At 41.0% G+C, this 21,653-nt stretch overlaps 1 protein-coding gene across 3 annotated transcripts in view; it reads right to left on the bottom strand.

The window, feature by feature from the left end:
• Nucleotides 1–250: 250 nt before the first annotated feature.
• nectin1b (nectin cell adhesion molecule 1b) overlaps nucleotides 251–21,653 on the bottom strand; it is a 282,024-nt gene continuing 260,621 nt past the window's right edge. For 2 of the 3 annotated variants that reach the window (XM_070543218.1, XM_070543214.1), the window contains one exon: nucleotides 251–4,479. In XM_070543218.1, coding sequence (XP_070399319.1) covers nucleotides 4,240–4,479 — 240 coding nt within the window. In that variant the 3' untranslated portion in view covers nucleotides 251–4,239. The remainder of the gene's footprint in view (nucleotides 4,480–21,653) is intronic. The other variant, XM_070543216.1, reaches the window with a different exon arrangement.

Raw genomic sequence — 21,653 nt, 5'->3', positions numbered from 1 at the left:
AGTTAGTTAAACTAATGCAATGCGCCCAAATTACTGATCAAAATAGTACTAAACAAACCACACACAGCAGGGATATCTGATAAGATTATCTTTAGGCAAACAGGAGCAGACTGTTGGAAAAGGTGAATCGAGTCAAAAACTGACTAAATTATCTTCCCACGTGTAAAGATTAGCAGCAATTTTGCTGTTGATTCCAAAAATGTCTAGCAAAACTTAAACAGACAATAGAAAAGAAAACAACAAGCATAACTTGGGTAGTTTGTGAAGTTTAATGTTAAACTGCATGACTCGTATTTTTTTTATTTTATTTTTTTTAACATCAGATACATTATTAATATTTACATCAAACATAATCTGGAAAAAAAATGCAAAACAAAGTAAACACAACACATTGTTTCATTGTTTCAACCTGGGCAACAACCGAACTAAATAAATAAACAGAAAAAAATCTCACAAGCCAATTTTTTGTTCTTGTCCTGCCGTCGATATTAAAATAAAAGTGCTGTAGATTTATACTGTGTGTATGCAAAAGGTAAAAAATAATAGAAATTGAATGCTGTGGTTTTACAAAAACACCAAACAAAACCGTTCAGGATGAAAAAGCCGAACATGGCCATTATTTTACAACATTTGAAAGAAACGGAAACATTAGTACATGTAAATGCCTGAGTCGGCATCTTCTGCCGCAGGACATAGCACTTACACATAATAATAGTAACAACGAGAATCATCAAATAAAAAAGAAAGAAAATATATGTCATTAACATTAATTGTGTCACAAAAAGATGTGTTTAAGTGTTTTTTCACACAGCAGGTACAGCACTAATAAACTCCTTCAGCGGTTCAAACCAGACTAAATGCTAGGACACAAATCGAGCCGATGCAAACAACAAGGTGAGCGCAGGAGAAAGTCTCACGAGCTTTAACTCTGTCCCACTGACCACCGCCATTAAGAGTAAACACTAAAGTACCTTTCAACATCTTCAGGATTTATTTTTTCACATCAAGCACAAACACAACACATCTCCTTTAGTTATTATTTTTTTCCCAAACATTTATATTCAACATGGCAGAAAGAAAATGTGAACTTTCAGTTGATGCTAATTTGCTGTGTCTGGAGGGCTTGTGTGTAGGAGGCAGTATCCTGAAATCGGCTCATTAAACACATTAGCTTATGTATGGTCTGAAATCAACAGTCACTATGTAACATGGACTCTGAAAATAAGTGTTTCTGTATATCGTTAAGCATTCTTTCAAAAAAATACAGTCACAAGCTTTTATTTTCATTTGTCTTCTAGACGGATTTGAAACTTTTATTATAACAAATTATTTTCATAAAATACTAAATTATGTTAAATATGTGGCTGCCTTTGAAGAAAAAAATTTGGGGATGTTTTGTAACAATTTTGAAGTGTTTTTGTGTAAAAGTTGTAAATAAACCAGATCTTACAAGTTTTAGCAAGTTCCCCGTACTGCCTCAGCGTGGGGAAATGGAGAGTATGTGCAGTAGGAGCTGCCTCTTCATACCCAGAATTTCCTTTTTTTCCTCTGATGTGCTTAATTTTTCTTTCTGTCCTTGACCCAAAACATTAGACTCTGTCTTAATGGCATTGACCCCCAAACCTCAACCCCTCTATATAATGGTGTGACACTAGCCTGGCAAGCCATCCTGTATTTGTAAATATATAGTTTGGCTATGACTCATAGACAGAAATCAGTCGTGTGGGTGGAATCTATGGCCTAATCCCAATGCTCGCACTCAAACTCATGCACTCTTCAATTGTGCGTTCCAGTGCAGTGATCCTAGTGCATAGGGTGTTCTGGTCGTCAAGTGAGAAAGTTGGCCACGCCCCTTTTGCACCCTTGATCCACACTTCTCCTAAGTCCCCATTGATGCAAATTGGCCAAAGGGTACTTTGAGATTTTTGATCCAACAATGGCTTAAGTGCCGTTTCCTTAAAATGTGCATTTTCAAATGACAGAAATACTTTAAGACGATTAATCATTTTTATTCATGCTCTGAATGTTTTAGACTAATATTGAATCTGGACAGCAGTGAATGTAAATTTTGTCAACTGTTTGAAAGTTGTCAATGAAGATTCTTAAAAAAAAAACTTGCAAAAACAGCAACCGGCATCCTGGCAAGTGTTGTGGTCGATGATGCAACGCTCACTGTCCCAATTCGGAAATTATTTGAACACTCATGTACTACGCACTTGAAGCCTTACCGCACACTTCCTCCAAGTGCACTTCACAGAGGACCGTAGGGCCCAGTGCGAGCATTGGGAGCATGGTCTTTTCAACAGTCTCGTCACGCAGCTGCCATCTTGGTTATTTTGCTCTGCCGTCATTGTAAAATAAGAGCTCTGCTGTAACGGTGCTAAGCCTGGCCAACGTCTCTCTACAAACAGAGCTCTGTGATTGGCCCAGCCTAAACTTGCCAATGATTGAATTGCTGAAGGTATAATGGAGTGTGGGTTAGGGTTATTTTGCTACTAGGGTTTGTCTAGATTTCTAACATGATACCAGAGTGTCTTCACGTGGTCCGCCCATCAAACACAATCTTTCCCTCAGGGTTTCTTTTTCAGTTTACCAGAGTGACTGCAAAGACGGATGCACGTTGTTGCAAGAATTAGCCCAGACACACTCTGGTCTTGGTTTTGCTTGAACTAGTCGATAGCTTATCAGTCCTAAACAACATAAACTCCATTTCCCCAATTTGAATCCATTCATGAAGTCCTTTACAACATGTGGGATATTATTTTTTAAGCTCTAACACCAACACTTCAAAATTACCCCAAACCTTTTAATACCATATTTTTTTTCAAAGGGCAAGCCCAGCGTGTGATTGTCTTCACTTAATACACCTGCATTTAGAAAAAATCTGTTAGCAGATAACCGTGCAAATGCAAAGATACAAAACGAGCATCAACAAATGTTGAAAACTATAGTTTTTTTGTGTGTGTTTTTCTCTTTTGCATGAGGACATGGAAAATGCAACATGTGGTAAATAGGATTGTTGAAACCGGGATAGCAGAGCACATGGCTATAGTTTATTTCCTACTTGAATGTAAACTCTGGCAAGAAAGCAAATGAACGAAAAAACTGACAAAATGAATGTCTTTGGCAACTACTGGTAGATAATAAACATTATTGATCTGCATGTAGAATGAAACATGGAGGATGAGAAGAAACTAGATGCGGTTGGTGTTCAAGCCCTTTGATTGTTTTGTCTTTAACAAGGATAACATTCTCTTCTAATGGTCCGAAATAGTTTAACAGCAAAACTCTTGTGAACATTGTTGAACTGTTGCCAATTCACACAGCAACCCTGTCATTAACTGCAATTAACGGGGTAGTCCATGTCACTCTAGATGATTGGTTTTAAAGATGAAATAGCATTGAATTTGTTTTTTTTCCCCACAAAAATAACCTGATCACAAATACATTTTAGTACTTAAGCAAGCAAAAATAACAACAAAAATTAAGCAACAAAAATAACAAAAGAAGCACATTCCTATAGAGGAGTGACTTATGGGCCATTTCCATCTGTACCGGGTCGGCCCGGGCCGGGTAGCGTAGGTTGTTTACATATCTGGGTGGCCTGGTATTTTTCCGGGCCAACCAAGGCTCATTCTCAGCCCTCTTCTCGAGGGGGTCTGCTTCAGGCCGACCAGGGCCAACACACCCACTGCTGACAGCAAATTCACACCTTCCATTAGAGCAAGCCTCTGATTGGTGGGTAGAATCAGCCCACATGGGCTTAAGACAAGGATGTGTGGAATCAACCGGGCCAGGCTGGGGCCGACTGGGGCTACCCGGCCCGGGCCGACCCGGTACAGATGGGAATGGCCCATTACAATGTTTAAAATTGTTAAAAAAAAAAAAAGAGCCAAAATCTTGAGTGGAATATTCTGTACATGATGAGATGGTTGGCCAAAAAAAATAATCAAATAAAATCCAAAGGTGAGGAAGCAATCAAGAGCAAACAGGACATGTGGGCAAATTAAGCAGGGTGGTGGATGCAGGTGGTTGGTGGCGGCTACGCTATCATCACAAAGGGACCAGGGTCCTACAGCTTCAGTGGAGCAAGCGGCGCACAACACACGGGAGACCGAGGGACACTAGAGAATAAACAAAAGCACGGTAGGGGGGGTGGATGCACATCTGTTCAGCACAGTTTCAATTTCCAGAAACATTAGTGGGGGCTATCAAGTATTGAGATAGTTAGGTGGTATGTCACACAGATTGCTCTTTGGGGAAGGTGAACGTAGCTCGAGGGGCTTGGGTGGGAAAGCTGGTGTTGGAGTACATGGGCTCGTTGGAGGGGTGCTGAGAGTAGGGGTGCTGAGGCAGGAAAGTAACAGGAGGATAAGCAGGAGCGGGCTGAGACTCGGGGACATGTTCCACATTGCAGGCGCGTTGGTAGCTCATGTACTCAGCTGGGTTCAGCAGCTCTTCTGGATGCTTCCCAGATTCCTGCAAAGAGGAGACAAACCATGAGGACAAGGAATTAAAAACACTTAAGAATGATTGTGACTGGACCCAGAAGTAGAGTGGCTTCACACCGGCTCATTTTACAAACACAAATTCAACATGGTCTAATTCTGCATCTGTGAACTGAGTAACTGTGAATCTGGATGATTTAGTTTTAATATCCCTAATCAGTGTTCATAATAAGTATGGGGGCTGTAAATTGCATTCAATTAAGTTTATGTTGCAGTAAAAGGATTATTGTTCGAGCAAAATCACAATAAGCCCTGATGTGTCGTTAGATGTTGCATACGTGCACAAACAGTTTGCTCTTAGGGGCCCGTCCTCCATAAATTCTGAAAGTATAGATACAAATTAATGAGTACACTGGCTAACGTGTCATCCAAGTGCGTTTGAATACAGGCTGGATGAATCGTTTGTCCAAACTTGCTTGTATCTAAAAAAAAAACTAATCAGTTATTATTAGGCCCGAGCAGCGAAAGCGCTGCGAAGGCCTCTTGTTTTTGCTCTGATTATTATTCTTTCATTTTTTGTTATTCCGTGCCCCCTTTGAACGGCTTTTTGGGGACCTTACATACCCCAAAACTCACAATATTTTGCAAACTTCTCAGGCCTGGTGAAAAATTTGATATTTTAAAGGTCACAAAGAAATCGCAAAGAAAATGGCTGAACAGCGTCCCCTAGAAGGTGAAAAATACCCCTCTCCATAAAGCTTAGTTTATCGTACAGTTATGAAATTTGGTACACTTGTAGGACTCAACAATCCGCACAGAAAAGTCTCTTGCAAGCATGGTCAATATCAAACAGGAAGTCGGCCATTTTGGGTTGAAATGGCGATTTTTAGCCGTTTTTGCCGTTTTTAGGGTCCGTTTCTGACTATATTGCTCTATCTTTTTTCGCACGATCGTCTCAAAAATGGTGTAAAATTGCTAAGAAGGGATGGGCGAACAAAATGAGACAAGGATTCTGAGTTTTCGTATATGTTGAAGGGGCGGGGCCAGGCCTCGAAGTTTGACCACTCGCCAAAAAAATTTAAACTGCTATAACTTTATAATTGAATGGAATAGAGTTACCAAACTTTCTGTGGTCATTCGTCATCCACCCACAAAGTAAATTGAATGGTCGGTTGATGACATCACACAAGCCCCGCCCCCTCAGGACCAAAAAGGTCAAGTTTTACTGTGAAAGGTCCCAAATGCCCCATTTCACTTAATCACCACAACTTTGTAGCTGGTAGCTCAAGACAAGTGGGGGTTGCTTGGCGCCACTTTATGGGAGTTTTCGGCAGAGGGCGGGGCTGTGGCGGCGCGGCGAAGTCAGGCGTACCGCCGTGGCCTTATGTTTGCCTCCCATTTCGTCGTTTCTAAAGATATCATCACAAAACTTCTTGTGAGTGATCCTAGTCCGGTCCCCCAAAACATCTGATGTGAAACATCTGGTGGGCGTGGCCTATTTTCTGAAATAGCGCCCCCTAGGTCCAGTAAAACTGTCAGCCCCAAGCCATGCTTTGACTGAGGATTACGAAATTTGGTACACTAATGTGGTGTCTCAGAAACTACAAAAAAGTCTCTTGGGGTCAAGTGCAAAGTCGTACAGGAAGTCGGCCATTTTGGATCAAGTACGCGATTTAGTGGTTTTCTCACACGTTGTTTGGAGAGTGATGCTCCGTCGCCCTTTTCACCAATCTCCTTCAAACTTCTGCTATATACTCTTAAGACATAGGGGAAAAAATTCAACTGTCGGATTTTTCAAAAGTTGAAAGGTGTGGGCGTGGCTAAGCCTCAAACTTTGACCTGTCGCCACGCCACTCTTTTTTTCACAGCTCCCTACTGGACTCCTTTTACCCAATCACCAGGATTCTCTGGCAAATAGCAGTAGAAAAGTTGAGGTTACTGGGTCTCCAGTACTGGCAGGTTTCGAAAAAAGGCGGGGCTTTGGGAGCATGGCGAATGTCGCCATCACACCATGGAAATACGTTTGCCTCTCATTTCTTCAGTTATCGTGATATCGCTACGAAACTTCTGGTGAGTGATTCTAGTCTGACCCCCAAGAGAAATAGACAGCTGAAGTTTGTGGGCGTGGCCTAATTTCTTAAATAGCGCCCCCTAGAGCCATTAAAACGGTTAGCCCCAAGCCAAGCTTTGACTGAGGATTACGAAATTTGGTACACTAATGTGGGGTCTCAGGACCTACAAAAAAGTCTCTTGGAGCCAAGCGCAAAGTCGCACAGGAAGTCGGCCATTTTGGTCTAAGTACGCGATTTAGTGGTTTTCGCACACGTTGTTTGGAGAGTGATGCTCTGTCGCCCTTTTCACCAATCACCTTCAAACTTCTGCAATATACTCTTAAGACATAGGGGGGAAAATTCAACCGTCGGATTTTTCAAAAGTTGAAAGGTGTGGGCGTGGCTAAGCCTCAAACTTTAACCTTTTGCCACGCCACTCTTTTTTTCCACATCTTCCTATTGGACTCCTTTTACCCAATCACCAATAATCTCTGGCAAATAGCAGTAGACAACTTGAGGTCACTTGGTATCCAGTACTGGCAGGTTTCGAGTAAAGGCGGGGCTTTGGCAGCATGGCGAAAATCGCCATCACGCCATGGAAATACGTTTGCCTCTCATTTCTTTAGTTATCGTGATATCGCTACGAAACTTCTTGTGAGTGATCCTAGTCTAACCCCCAAGAGATATACACAGCTGAAATTTGTGGGCGTGGCCTATTTTCTTAAATAGCGCCCCCTAGGACCATTTAAACTAATAGCCCCAAGCCATGCTTTGACTGTGGATTACGAAATTTGGTACACTAATGTGGGGTCTCAGGATATACAAAAAAGTCTCTTGGAGCCAAGCGCAAAGTCGCACAGGAAGTCGGCCATTTTGGTCCAAGTACGTGATTTAGTGGTTTTCACACACGTTGTTTGGAGAGTGATGCTCCGTTGCCCTTTTCACCAATCGCCTTCAGACTTCTGCAATATACTCTTAAGACGTAGGGAAAAAAATTCAACAGTCGGATTTTTCAAAAGTTGAAAGGTGTGGGCGTGGCTAAGCCTCAAACTTTGACCTTTCGCCATTACTTTACTTGACTTAATAACTCCGATGTGCATGATCAGATCTTTTTCGAACTTTGTCTGTGTGATCATTGACCATATCTGTAAACAATGACAATGTGGACAGCTGACATCACCTAAGCCCCGCCCCCTGACTACAGGAAGATATTTTTTTATGCTGAAATGCCCATATTTGTCCCCTCTAATTTAGTCAACATGACACCAAGGTCATGCACTGTCTTCATGATGCTGTAATGACCATTCAGATCTGACAGCTTTCCAGAAAGGGAGGGGCTTTGATGCCATGGCGAATTCTGGCGTAACGCCGTAACCTTACAATTCAATTTAATGGTGAGCTCAGAGGGGATGCTGAGTCAGGGTGAGGTGCGGACTAGGAGGCCATTTGCGGTTTCTGGTGTCGGGGTGGTTGACGTTTCTGTTCTGCCAGACGTGCCCTGGTGCCCCGGGCTGCCAGCCAGGCCGGAGCGGTGCGGAGCTGCGAGGGCCGAACGACGCTGCTTGCAGCTTTAATTTTAGTTGTTTTCGTTGACTCGCTCATTTACATTTTTCACTTGACAAGCTGTTGTTTTTCTGCAATCTTCCTTATACTTTTGTAACTTAAAACTAAAACCTCCAGGAATGCGTTTAAACCTTGCCTCGTAGAAAATCATTTATTAAGTAAAAATGTAGCAAAATATTTGGATATTTTTTCATAATCAAGAGGTTCTCTGATCCAAAAATACTCATGTTGAAACCTTTATCTTGCCTGACTTAAAGGGGCAACACACAACAGTGAACACAGGTGAAACAATCACAAAACAGTCTAACGTCTCAGTCAAGTTGGATGAAAGGTTGCATTGAAATGGATTTCCTTCAGGGTTCAGTTATTCTCCTTTCAGAAAAACAAAAGCGGGACATAGTCACTATTTACAATCTATGAGCCTGCAAGGGTGCAGAGTTTTCGCCGAGGTAACACTTAAGCGCCGGCATTTGTATTTCCACACCGGCAGGCCAAAAGCTCCAGAGTAGAACCGAAGCCAGTAAATAGGAGCGACCTAGAAGTACTTTATTGTACCCCTAAGAAGCCACAAAATCCTTTTGTTTTACTCCAACATAGCCGAAACAGGCTAGAGGCTAACATTGAGCTAACAATGCAAACTGTGAATTAGAAGCAAATAGTCAGCTCTCTATATAGCTACTTCTTCAATCACCAACAACTCAGTATTACAGTGAAATGTGTGTGATGTAAATCATGGGTCAATCGTGTAGTTAAACTTCTTATAATGAGTCGTTCAGAACTGCTACAGCAAGCTAACAGCAACTCCCTCTAATGCCGGGGGCGTACTCCCAAAATAAGTGTATTAAGTGCTCCCTACCATAAAACACCCAACAGTGCTAACACTACATATTGAAATGTACTTATCTATTTATCAACTTATTGTTTATGAGACCTCTTTGCTTTTTATCTAGAATTTACTAGTGCTGATCTAAAACTGGCAACAGCCATAAAACTCACGCTACAGTAGTAAGAAAGTGAGCTTTTGTTTAGAAAAATGGGCAGCAGTACCCAAATTTGTCCACAAAGATGTCATTCTTACTTCATTCTTACATATTGTACCTTTAATTCTATTCATTTTAAAGCAGGGGTGGGGAACCCTGGTCATTCAAGGGCCGCTGTCCAGCATATTTTAGTTTCAACGCTGCATCATCACACCTGATTTCAATCAGCAGGTGATTAACAAGCTTCTGCAGAGCCTGATGAGCTGCAGAACAGGTGAACCAACCACTGAATCAGAAGTGTTGGAGCAAAGACACGCAGGATACCGACCCTCGAGGACCAAGGTTCCCCACTCCTGTTTCAAAGCATAATTTGGTTCATAAACTCTCATAAATAGCAATTTTAACTCAAACCCAAAGTTCACAGCAAGGCTAATAATACATGATACATGGTATTGAAAGGGACATGAAAAACACAAAACACAATGATAAAGCTTGATTCTCCCAAATGGTAAAACATGAATAAAGTAGTGAAAGAAATTCTATTACATTTTGCATCTTTCTTTTTTCTGGAATCATGAACAAAAACACCACTTTTGAATTCAGAGAAAACACACAAAAAGCAGGATTTAGCATGACAGGTTTACAGATGAGGACATTGCGGTGGTAATGACGAGAAAGGGTTCGAAACTAGGAGATTAAAAAAACATAATCTGGCTCAGATGCACAAAGAATGTTGAATTTCATTCAATAAAAAATATCAAAACACATCACTAAATCCACGACTTCAGGTGTTCCAATAGGCATGATGGGCAGTTATGAGGAAGAACTGGCCTGACCTCCACTTTATAGAAAACCTTTGAGATTATTCAGAGCAGAGACCGTGATTCAAGACCAAACTTCCCATAAACACACTCCTAAACCTTGGAAAGTCTTCCCAGAGAGGTTAAAACGGTTATAGCTGCAACTTAAACCCGAGAGATTAAGACTGGGGTGTCATTGAAGTTCATGAGAGCATAAAGGCAGATATCCTAGTACTTTTGAAAAATATTGAAGATCAAGATGAAACATCTCAAAAGTGCTTTGACAAACTAAAACCAAGTGAAGGAAAAATAAATCGTCATGTATTTTCTTCTCAAAGTCTAATTATAATGATTTTTTCTTTAAAATGCACAACTTTTACAATCAATGTTAGCATGCATTATGAAAGACCTATACACAAATAAAATTAACAAAAAAACATAATCACTTGTTGTTTATGTATAAACTTTAATTCTATTTGTTTACACAATCAAAATGAAACTCATTTGACTTCCCGGTGTTATTTCGTCCCTTAGCATTTCCTCCACATGTAATTATTGTTGTTTAGCATCTAATACCAGACTTAGTTTTGTATTTTTAAACCACTTCTCCTGCAGACGTTCTTTCTGTGTGGTTTAATGCAGCCTGAAGTGTTCATTGTTGATCATTTCAAGCAGCTGGACCTCATTTCAGAGCTTTAATGAAGCCGTGTGTCATCCCGGTTCTCGTCTCACTAATAAATATTGTTTAAACTCTGACTTCTAACGACTTACTTCAACTTGAGGACCTTAGTAAAAGTCAGCTGTTTCAATTACACACAGATTTATACTTTTACAGTTTAAATTTGTTTTATTTTTTCTAAATTCCAGCTATTCCCATTCAAGATGTGTTACTCCATATTACTCTTCTTAAATCCATTCCAGATTGTTAGAAGATTAAAATCATTCCCAGAACATCCCATCATGTGTACATATTAGACTAATATCAGTAAATACTCCCATGCTTACTGACTTTAATCTAACATGTACAGGGATGTTCTGGGAATGATTTTAATTATTGTGTTTTCCACATTGAGTCAAGCACCAACCTGTGTTTCAGGGGGGTGGGGAGTCAAGTTTCCAACATTACATTTGTATTTTGTGATTGTTTTTGTTGACATCATTTGGCAGATTTGTAATGGCATCGATATTTGAGTTCTTTAATTTTTTTTCTAAATTAGAACATAATTATTCAAACACTGACTGTGAAAATAGATTAAACCAATTTATGAATGGGATTTCCACATCTTCTCAGAAGCTGGCAAACATTTCCTTCTCCCTTGGCCAAAATGTATAAAGGTACATCTAAAGGTACATTATTTTTGTTTATGGAACAAAAATCATTTATCTGACTGCTGAACGGTTAGACACAACAAGGCAGTAAGGGGAACACAAACAGGGCTTATAAGAAGATGACACTTGCATTGTTTATCCTGTTTAACTCAAAGCTCGGTTCTATTTCCACCTGTACGTCCATTAAAGCGTGCCACACACCCGCCCCTGTCGGCAAGGAAAGAAATCTACACCTCCATGTTGATCCGCTGTGTTTGTCTGTTAATTGCCAATAAACAGAGAAAAAAAGCAGCAAAATAAAATCTATTAGCATGGTGAACACATGTAGAGCTGTAGGCTGCACAAGTAGACAAGAGGACAGAAGTTATTACAGGTTTTCAGCTGATAAAATACACAAAGGCCAATTCTAGTGGATAAACCATCCATGTCATGGCAGTTAAAGTCTCATCGCAGAATAAAAAAGTCAAATATCTGCTTCACATGTCCAGACACGAACAAGGTATAGCCATCTAATGGCTTATGTGATTTGTTCTATCACTATGTGCGACTGCAGGGGTGAAGAGCTGGCCGGGGGAGAGCCGACCACCCGAGCACAGGCAGCAGCAGGATGTGCTGCTAATCAGTCCTGAGAAATAAACGTGTGTGAAAGTGACACTGCCGGTGTGGTGTGTAGTTCTGTGTGTGACCCGCGGTAACGGTGTTGTTACAATAATTACACAAAGTGAGTTGTGTCATTCGTGTTCCTGTTTACGTTGCTCAGAATAAATGGAGCACCCAATAATCTCTGAAGACAAGCGATGATCCTTTAGGATTGACCTGCAAAACGTAGAAGAGATCCGGTTACACCTTCGGTTTAGCTGTAAAGTCCAGAAGGTCGGTTCTGAGAAGGGCTGTCATCCCCACACCTAGCTATTTCAAACGTGGATCTGGAAGCTTTATGCTAAACACTGTTAGCTTTCAGATGTTTGTATTCTTGATCATCAGCACAAAGATGATCTAGGGATGAATATCTAAATCCCTAGGTTTAATTTTGTTGGATTAAAACATGGAGATTCAGCTCTGCATAATGGCCGGAGACGGGCCTTCCAACGTGTGTGGATGTGTGCAATTACCCGGATGAAAACAATAACTTTCAGTGGGTTCTTAGCTGAGGTTCTTTTGCACAGATGTGAACACATCAATCTTTTTGGCAAATTAAAGTAGCTATCCGGAGTTTTCCCCTTTCACGATATATGTGTGATTTTTCAGAAATCCATAAAAGTTAAGTCTTATTGTGTGATGTGATAATCTAGGAAATACGCCATCTTTTGTTTTATTTTTATTTTTTGCTATGCTTGCCCCTGTCCCGTAGAGCTCCATGCAATATAAAATGAGCGCCGGTCAGCATTAACCAATAGCAAAAGACTACCGTTTACGTACAGATGTTAATCACAGAGCGTGCTTGAGCGTTTGCGGATGTACCTCAATTACTGCAGAGGTGGCGACCTTTCTCGTGGACAAGTAAGTCTTTAAAATATAAATATATGAAAATGTGAATAAGAAAGCAATGTATTAGTGTGATATGCGTGTCAGCCACTAGATCAGGGGTGTCAAACTCAAACTCACAAGGGGCCGAAATGAAACTCTGGGACGGAGTCGAGGGCCAAACTCAATATTTTTTGAAAAAGTGACGGCAAATTTGCACATTTTCTTTATCAACATATATCCAATTTTGAACCTTTAAATTAGGAAACAAACAAACGTATTTCAGCATTAACACTGAATGTGGAATAACCAAATTACACACGAGCAAGTCAGTTTTAAATAAAAGGCATCAGTGGTATTCATTACTTGTGGTATATTCAGCATTTTTAAAATCTATTCAGGATTTATGTTTTCTTGTTTATTCATTTTTCTTATTTTTTATTCTCCTTTTTTTCTCCTGTAATTCGTGTCATCGCTGCTGTGACATCTAGCTTCCCCCCTGAGGAACAATAAAGGGATTTTCTATTCTATTCATCTATCTGCAGCCTTTCCACTTCCTGTTTACTGTAGGTTAAATCTTTTCTCACAGGCCAACAACTAATAAAAATGTAATTTTATCTTAAATGAAAATGCAACATCTCACCTGTTAACTTTCATGTTTTGGAGCAGAAAAAGAGCATAAAACCAACATATTTAAAGCTCAGTTTGCTCCACTGGTTTACTGTGATGCTCACCTGTTCCAGCCAGGTACCTGCATCATGGGGTTGATCTGAGCTGAGGAGGAGATTCCTGTTGTTTTGTTCATCTTCATCATAATAATGACAACATTAGATGACAACAGGTGCTCACATAGGTTTGTGCTGCTGAACATGTCTGAGCAGCTTGACCACGTTGTTGTGTGTCGGGGAGGAAACACGACGACAGCAGCCACAGAGTCATGCTGGTTTGAGCGTGTCGCTGTTCGCTGGAGTTATATCAGCTCTGTCTGGATGTTAGTTGGAAAACTTTCTCTTTCAGTCGTGAACACATTACTGAGCGGCTAGAATCTCCGTTTCTGGGCTTCAAAATCAGAAAATAGCTGAGTGAACTCGGCGCTGAGTGAGAGGAATGTAGTTTGTCCGAGACAGCGGAGCTGCAGACACCGGCAGCAGACGCTGGAAAAAACACAAAGGAGGGGGCGCGTCGGCTCCGCGCTAACGCCGCAAAGCATCATGGGAGTTGAAGTCTTTGCGGTAAAATCGGCCAGCGGGCCAGTTTTAATATATTTTTGATATTTATCTTGCGGGTCACATAAAAATGCTCCGCGGGCCGCATCTGGCCCGCGGGCCTTGTGTCTGACACATGTGCACTAGATGGTGCCATCAGACAAAATAAATACAGACATCAACTTTAAAGCAAAGCCAAACAACAGGGAAGGCACACAAATGTCAATAGCTACTGAGAAGCTTTTGGCTAGCAGAAAAAAAAAACTAAAGGCTCACTCGATTAACTAGATCAATTATCTCACTGATTTTAAGGCAGATGACAAGATTCATCCAGCCTGGCAAGCCTAGTTTGGCCATGACCTATAGACAGAGCTCGGTCGTCGAGCAGAATCCATGGTTGTCTTTTAAACTGTCTCTGCATACAACTGGACAGCACAAGGACCATGAACAATGTGTCATATTTATATGGAAATCAGTCCATCTTACACCACCAAGAAGACGAAGGAAATACATTATTTTTCCTAATTTCCCATGTGTGAATGTATGTGTATGGGTGAATGAATGATTGTGTTGTTACGTTCCTTAAGGTTTGTAGAATCCTAGAAGGCGCTGTCAAACAAAAGCCATTTCCCATTTACAGGCCAAATAAATGATGTAATTTCCTCTACCTGCTCACGTCTCAAAGAGCAGCCCATATCTAAACAGTCCAAAGTTGACGCCAAAGCAGTTTCAAATGAGCGCCGTTCCTGGGCCGACGCCATCTTTGTGATCTTTATCTGTCACTGCCCCGGCGCCAAGCCCACACATCGTCTCTCTAAAAACACAGAGCGCTGTTATTGGCTAGACAGAAATGTGTTCAGACCAATGGTAGACCTGCTGAGGCTACCATTGAGTGGGCTAAACCAACCTGCTACAGGTGGTCAAGATTTCTAGGCTACGATTTATCAGTTTTGACTCCTGAAAGCATTGAATAGTTCAAATTAGACCGCTCAGGTGTAGAGGGCTAGACAGTGTTTTCAACCAGTTTAGGATTAGAACACAGATATTTTAGTATTAGTTTTTAGTAGCCCCGCCCCATAATGATCTGACCATTCAGCACACTAGATGTTCTAACCTGGTTTGTTGTGATGCATTGCAGTTAATTATTTGTTGTTAAAGTGACAGTGTGTATTTTCCTGGCGATAGGGATCAGGAGATACCTGAGGCAAGCAAGCAGTATTTTTGTGTTGGAGTAAGACCTTACCAACGGATGCCCATTAGGGTCAAAAAGCCCTGGGGAGTGCAAACTTTAGCAAAATAACAAGCACATCAGACTCCCTTTCATCACTGGCAACAAGTGAAGAGGTAAATTAGTAAAACAACAACGTTTAAGAATGACGAAAGTTTTGCAACCTCTCGTCACAAATCAGTGAATGCATTTTGTCCTCAAGGGCTCCCGTAGAAGGAAACATGGCATCTAATATGGCGTCGTGCAGAGACTTAGGCTACGTTTACACTGCAGGCCTTGATGCTCAATTCTGATTTTTGAGTAAATCTGATTTTTTTGTGTGGCTGTTCACACTATGACTAAAATGCAACACCAAACTCTCTCCAGTGTGAACGATCCACGGCACCAAAGCGACCCGCATGCGCAGAAGACAAGAAGTCACTCTCAGTGGAGCTGAAACCAGGAGGGGCGGAGCTGTGATGTAATCCTGATCCTGTGGATAAACTATCAGTGAAAACTTTCACACCTGTTAATTCTTCCGTTTTTAAAACTGTAAACTATTTTATTTCTTGCTCCCGCCGTCTTCCTGAATTATTATTCACCGAAAATGTTTCGGTATTACTTCATTCATGAAGAATCCCCCTCTCACAGAGACAAACCCCCTCCCCCCTTCCTTCACGGAGACGCAGATCGGTGAGACGCTTTGCACCAGCAGCACCTCCAGCTCCTGTTCACATTCGTTCTTGAATTTTTGATTCCAAAACCTAAAACAGGATGTCCAGACAGACTCCAGAAGCCTTCTGTCAGCGCTTCTCCTCAAGAACATCCACACACAACGCTCGCCTCCGCTGACTCAGTGACGCAGGAGACTGATTTAATGCGACATGACCGTTCAGACTGCAGTCGCATTCACAAACATCAGATATGTGTTGGAATCAGTACTACATATTCAAGTGACACGGATCACATTTGAAAAAATCAGATCTGTGCATTCAGACTGTCATTAAAAAATCAGATATGGCTCGCATGTGGGGAAAAAAGCAGATTTAATGCACTTTGCCTGCAGTGTGAGCGTAGCCTTACACCCCTCCATGTATTTTAGACCTGATTTTTATGGTTATATGTTATAGAGCCCTGCACGGGCCTGAAATCTGAGCCCATGTCTGGCCCAGCCTGAGGGGGTGGAGTCCCAGCCCGACCCGGTCCGAAAAGGTTTTCAGGATTCTCTGGCCCGGCCCGAGCCCGACTTTTTTTTAACCTTTCATAATGTTTTTGCGAGAAGCGTTCTGCAGTAAAAAAAAAAAAAAAAGAAAACAAAAGAAAGAAAAACAGCATTCAATGCAGCTTTTTTTTCTAACAGAGCGTATTTTCAGAGCGGTAGATTAAATTTACAAATGCTATATTAATTGGGGGCGTTTATTTAATCTGCCGTTAGAAAAAAACCAGCAATTAATGCTGTATTTTTTTAACTGCAGAGCGAATTTATTTACAGAAAAATAGAATGCTGCCATTTTCATGAGAATAAACAAATGGTTTTTGACATATCAAAGTGGACATAAAATGGCATATTAGAATAGGGGCACATGTTTCAATCAGCAGTTTGAGAATTTGTTTATATAGGCGCATTTATAAACCACACAGACCTTAACTGAGCTAACGGGTGCCGGTGCGTGAGAAGCAGGCAGGTGCTGCTGCGTTTAAGTGTTTCAGTTTTTTTTAATGAATTCGATTAAAAATAAAGCCGCCCGGCCCGGGTCCGAGGTAATTACACAGTCGTTGGCCCGAAGCCCGGCCCTCGGGCCGACCCGCGGGCCTAGGGCTTCAGTGCAGGGCTCTAATATGTTACAAAGCAGCCAATAGTTTTCAACAACTGGGCATCGTTTAATTCCTTTTGAACAACATTTTGATGGATATTTCCTGAAATAATGGTAAAAGCTACATGTTGTCTCTTCAAGGAAAAACAAAAACAAAAAACTGAACCTCTAACAAGAAAGAACAACTAATAATCAACTACTGATGTATTTGGACCTGAAAAACCAAACTACATTTGTGAAAACTTCATTGAATATTTTATTTTTATCAGTAAGACTCCGTTTAACACAGGATGATGATAACACTGCCATGTATAAAAGAAAGGAAAAACATCTAGAACAAAGTATCTATGTGAAGTCTTAATGAAGACGACTTTGGCATTCGGCGGTTGTCCTCAGAAATAAGAACCAATTCCTTGTTTATTCCACAAAATGTTGAATAGTCATAATGTCCATGAGTGGATCCAGACTTAAGTGGAAGACTATTTTAGGGAGGTTTTAGGGGAATTATGACTCAGGTTTTGTGAAAACACTTGAACTAAAGTCCTTCAGTTTTTGCAGCCCCCAGTGAGCCTAGATTAAATCAATACACTCAGCTTTGGGTACAAGTGAAACAACAGTGATAAATGGCAGCCATGCAAACATAACAGTGAAATGAAACTCACGAGTTTTCCTCAAGTATCTCTACATCTACGAAAACGATGATCCCAACTCTGAAAATGTTTGGTGAGGCATTAGAACAACAAGAAAAAATAACTTTAGCTTCCTGATTAAAAATAAAACAACATGGACAAACGCAGACATTATGTGGACACATATAGGGAAGTTGCTAAGGGAGAATTAAAGGGAGTGCTAAAGCAAACAGTGAAGCTGTTCATTGATTAAATGCTGGATTGTACATTTTAAGTCTCAACAAACAAAGAGTCCAGATGCTGGTGAAGGTCCTCAGAAGAATCTGGAATACCAAAGGAATGCTGAGAGATTAAGAGTGACGTAAACGTGGTGAATCCAAAAGACAAAAGTGGGAAGTAACTATTTGTGAAGCTGAATTGGTATTTTCCCAGCTGGGGACACATACGTTCACTTGTCCTGATATGAACGCTGTGTTCACTGACTGAGGTCTAAAAGGCTTATTTGTTCCTGAGCCACTCAAGCTGCTGAAGATTTTTTTGTCACCTTATTAATGCCCCTGCTCTCTGAGAAATCCTCAGTGAATGTGAGAAGAAACAAGCTAGAGTGTGTTGATCAGGTTCTATATTATCCTTTATTGTCTGCTTATCCAGGGTCACGTCGCGGGGGCAGCAGCCTAAGCACGGAGGCCCAGACGCCTGGGCCAGCTCCTCTGGGGCATCCCAAGGCGTTTCCTGGCCAGGAGAGAGACATGGTCCCTCCAGCGTGTCCTAGGTCTGTCCTTGGGTCTCCTCCTCCTTGACGTGCTCGAAAAACCTCACCAGGGAGCATCCAGAAGGCATCCTAACTAGATGCCCGAGCCACCTTAACTGGCTCCTCTTGATGTGAAGGAGCGGTGGATGGCCTCTGAGCCCCTCCCGGATGACTGAGCTTCTCACCCTATCTCTAACAGATAGCCAAGACATGAGATAACTCATTTCGGCCGCTGATATCCGCAATTTCATTCTTTTGGTCATCACCCAAAGCTCGTGACCAAAGGGAAGGGTAGGAAAGTAGATCAACCAGTTAATTGAGAGTTTTGCCTTCCAGCTCAGCTCTCTCTTCGTAACAGTACTGGTTCAACACCCGCATCGCTGACGAAGCAGCACCAATCCATCTGGTGATCTCCCGCTTCATCTTTCTCTCACTCATGAACAAGACCCAGAGATTCTTAAACACCTCTGCTTAGGGCAGGACCTCATCCCTGCCCTGGAGACGGCATTCTACCCTTTTCTGATTCAAGACTCATCCCAACAGCTTCACACTCGGCTGCGAACCGCTCAAGCAAAAGTTGCAGATCATGGTCTGGTGAAGCCAGCGGCACCACCTCATCTGCAAAAAGCAGAGATTTGATCCTTAAGCGACCAAAACGCGACCGCCTTAACACCTTGGCTTCACCTAGAAATCCATAAAAGTTATGAACAGAATCCGTGGCAAAGGACAACCTTGGCAGAGTCCAACTCTCACTGGGTATGAGCCCGACTCACTGCCAGCAATGCTGACCAAGCTCTGACACTGATAACAGCTCTGAGGTTCAACTATCTGATGGACCCTCCTCTCCAGAACCACTCAATAGACGTTAATAGGGAGACTCAGGAGTGTGATCCCCCTGTAGTTGGAACACACCCTGTGGTTCCCCTGTTAAAATAGAGGGACCACCACCTTAGTCTGCCAGTCCAGTGGAAATGCCCCCAATTCTAAATATTTAAACTGCAAAACTCCTCACTGAAGAAATATAAAATTACACAAAACCTGCATCAACTGCCCAGTCTAAAGACCTTTTAAGGACTAAACTCCATTTAATCCACATTTTACATCCCTTAATCCTGGGCTGTCCAAACTTTTTAAGACAAGGGCCAATTAGTCATGTTTAACCCTCCCACTGTCCTAATGGGTGTGACCCCGTGTGGAAAGTTGACCATTGAGCAGAGTTGATGGTTTATCCCTTGGGTCCATGCGGCAGGGGTGAGGAGTGAGCACCACCTCACCCCTGCCATATGGACCTCAAGCGATAAACCATTAATCCTGCTCAATGGTCAACTTTCCTCGCGGGGTCACACCCATAGACAATGGGAGGGTTAAAGTCCTTTTGGGCCACAAAAATGTGACATTCATAATTTTAAAAGATGCAATCATCATTTCATGTACGTAATTGTAATACTTGTAGGTCCAAAATAAGTAAATAAATAAGAATCCAAATATAAAAATGTTTTAAAGTATCTATTTATGTCAACAGCCTGCTGGAGAGATAAAGCTCATCATTTTAGAAATTTAAGTGTTGGACACAAACAAGTTCATCAAACCTTTGTGGGTTTTTTTTTATTTTTTATCTGAGCTCCTTAATTGAAGGTGGACAGATTTTTCATCCTCCACAAAAGGAAGGACCAACTACAAATACAAGAATGATTTTCTCCACTCACATATTGTGTGGGAATGGTCAAGTAGCCATTGACTTAAATCTTAATTTAGTTAAATCAAACCTTCATACTTGTTCTTATTTAGGTATTTGTTAAATGTTTTAGCGCTAAGCCTTAGCCCTTTTTCTCTTCATGACCTATTTTTGTAGTTTGCATTCTGGTCAGTTTCATTTTGTTTAGTTAAGCCTCGTCTCCAAGGAAGAGCTAATAAAGACAAAAACAGGAGGAAAGTAAAATCTTTATGTGCAATAATGTAATCAGATAAAATTTTACAATAGCAGTAAACTGGTATCTGCAAAGCTTTTCCTGCAGGGAAATGAAGTGGAATACCAGGAAATAAAAATACTGGGAGTGGTTCATGAAACAGATTCAGCGGTGTTTGCACGTGCCTTCATGCACGTATAACATGCATTTTGCTGCTAGCCGCATTGCTTCAATGCCTGCATTGTCCTGTAAAAAAACAAGTGTTGTTTTAGTTTTCCTTTAAACTCTTTGCAGGAATAAAAATGCAGCATCGGCTTCAAAATGTCACATTAGTCATTTATAAAACTGCAGCTTTGCTAAGATAAACAGAACTATTTCATATCTGCAGGAAATGTTGACATTTCAAACATGGCAGTTTTTCGTCTGAGACACACATTTATTTATTTGTTTATTTATTTATGTACTATGTTTCATTTTGACAGTGAAATCATCACCTTTAGTTGCATTGATTATTATTATTATTATTATTATTATAAATATCAATTTCAAAGTGCTTTTTAAACATTTTTGTGGCTATCCAGTTTTTTTTAATAATTTGCTTAATACAGTACTTTGCTGTTAATTGATTTGAGCAGCAAAACTGGCCTTGTTGCAATCACCAATGTTAAAAACTTGACTAAAAAAAACGGATATTTTATTATATCCCATCATTATTTTGATGAGCAGAAGACTAAATAGCTTCAGGTGTAGGTAATCGGAAGGCTGCAGGTTCGATCCCGGCTCCGGACAGAGAATTCTGCTGTTGTGTCCTTGGGCAAGACACTTAACTCACGTTGCCTGCTGGTGGTGGTCGGAGAGACCGGTGGCGCCTGTGCTCGGCAGCCTCGCCTCTGTCAGTGCGCCCCAGGGCAGCTGTGGCTACATTGTAGCTCATCACCACCAGTGTGTGAATGTGTGTGTGAATGGATGAATGATACACTGTAGTGTAAAGCGCTTTGGAGTCCTTACTCTGAGAGGCACTATACAAGTGCGGATCATTTATCATTATCATTTATGTGCCCAGCATGTCTTATGCTTTTTACCACTGGTTTTCAATAATAAAAGCATATTTTTGCATGGTAGTTGTTAGTTAAATTCAGGTGTAACATTATCTGGACTTTTGCCATTTTTTTGAATGTTTTTCTTAAAAATGAAAAAGGTTAGCATTTGATGGGTGAAACATCAAACCAGGGAGGTAAAATCAGTGGATGTAATAGGAATCAGTATTTTTTCTTCCATGAAAAAACTTTTAAACAGCAAAAGTTAGAATCATGGATGCCTTTATGTGAGCACACCTTTTCTATAAACCACTAACAGAAAATAAAAATCTAAATATTTACTAACTAGCTTGATTTTTGGTCCAAATTTTGCGATTGAAATTCAGTAAAATAGTTAACGTAATTTGCATATTGGTTTTGTTTTCAATTTTTTGTTTGTTGACATGAAAATAATTTGAAAGTCTAAAG

This window comes from Nothobranchius furzeri, chromosome 13 (assembly GCF_043380555.1).
Source record: "Nothobranchius furzeri strain GRZ-AD chromosome 13, NfurGRZ-RIMD1, whole genome shotgun sequence".
Lineage (NCBI taxonomy): Eukaryota > Metazoa > Chordata > Actinopteri > Cyprinodontiformes > Nothobranchiidae > Nothobranchius > Nothobranchius furzeri.
Note: the sequence above shows the minus strand (reverse complement) of the source record. Positions and strands in the feature narration are given on the sequence as shown.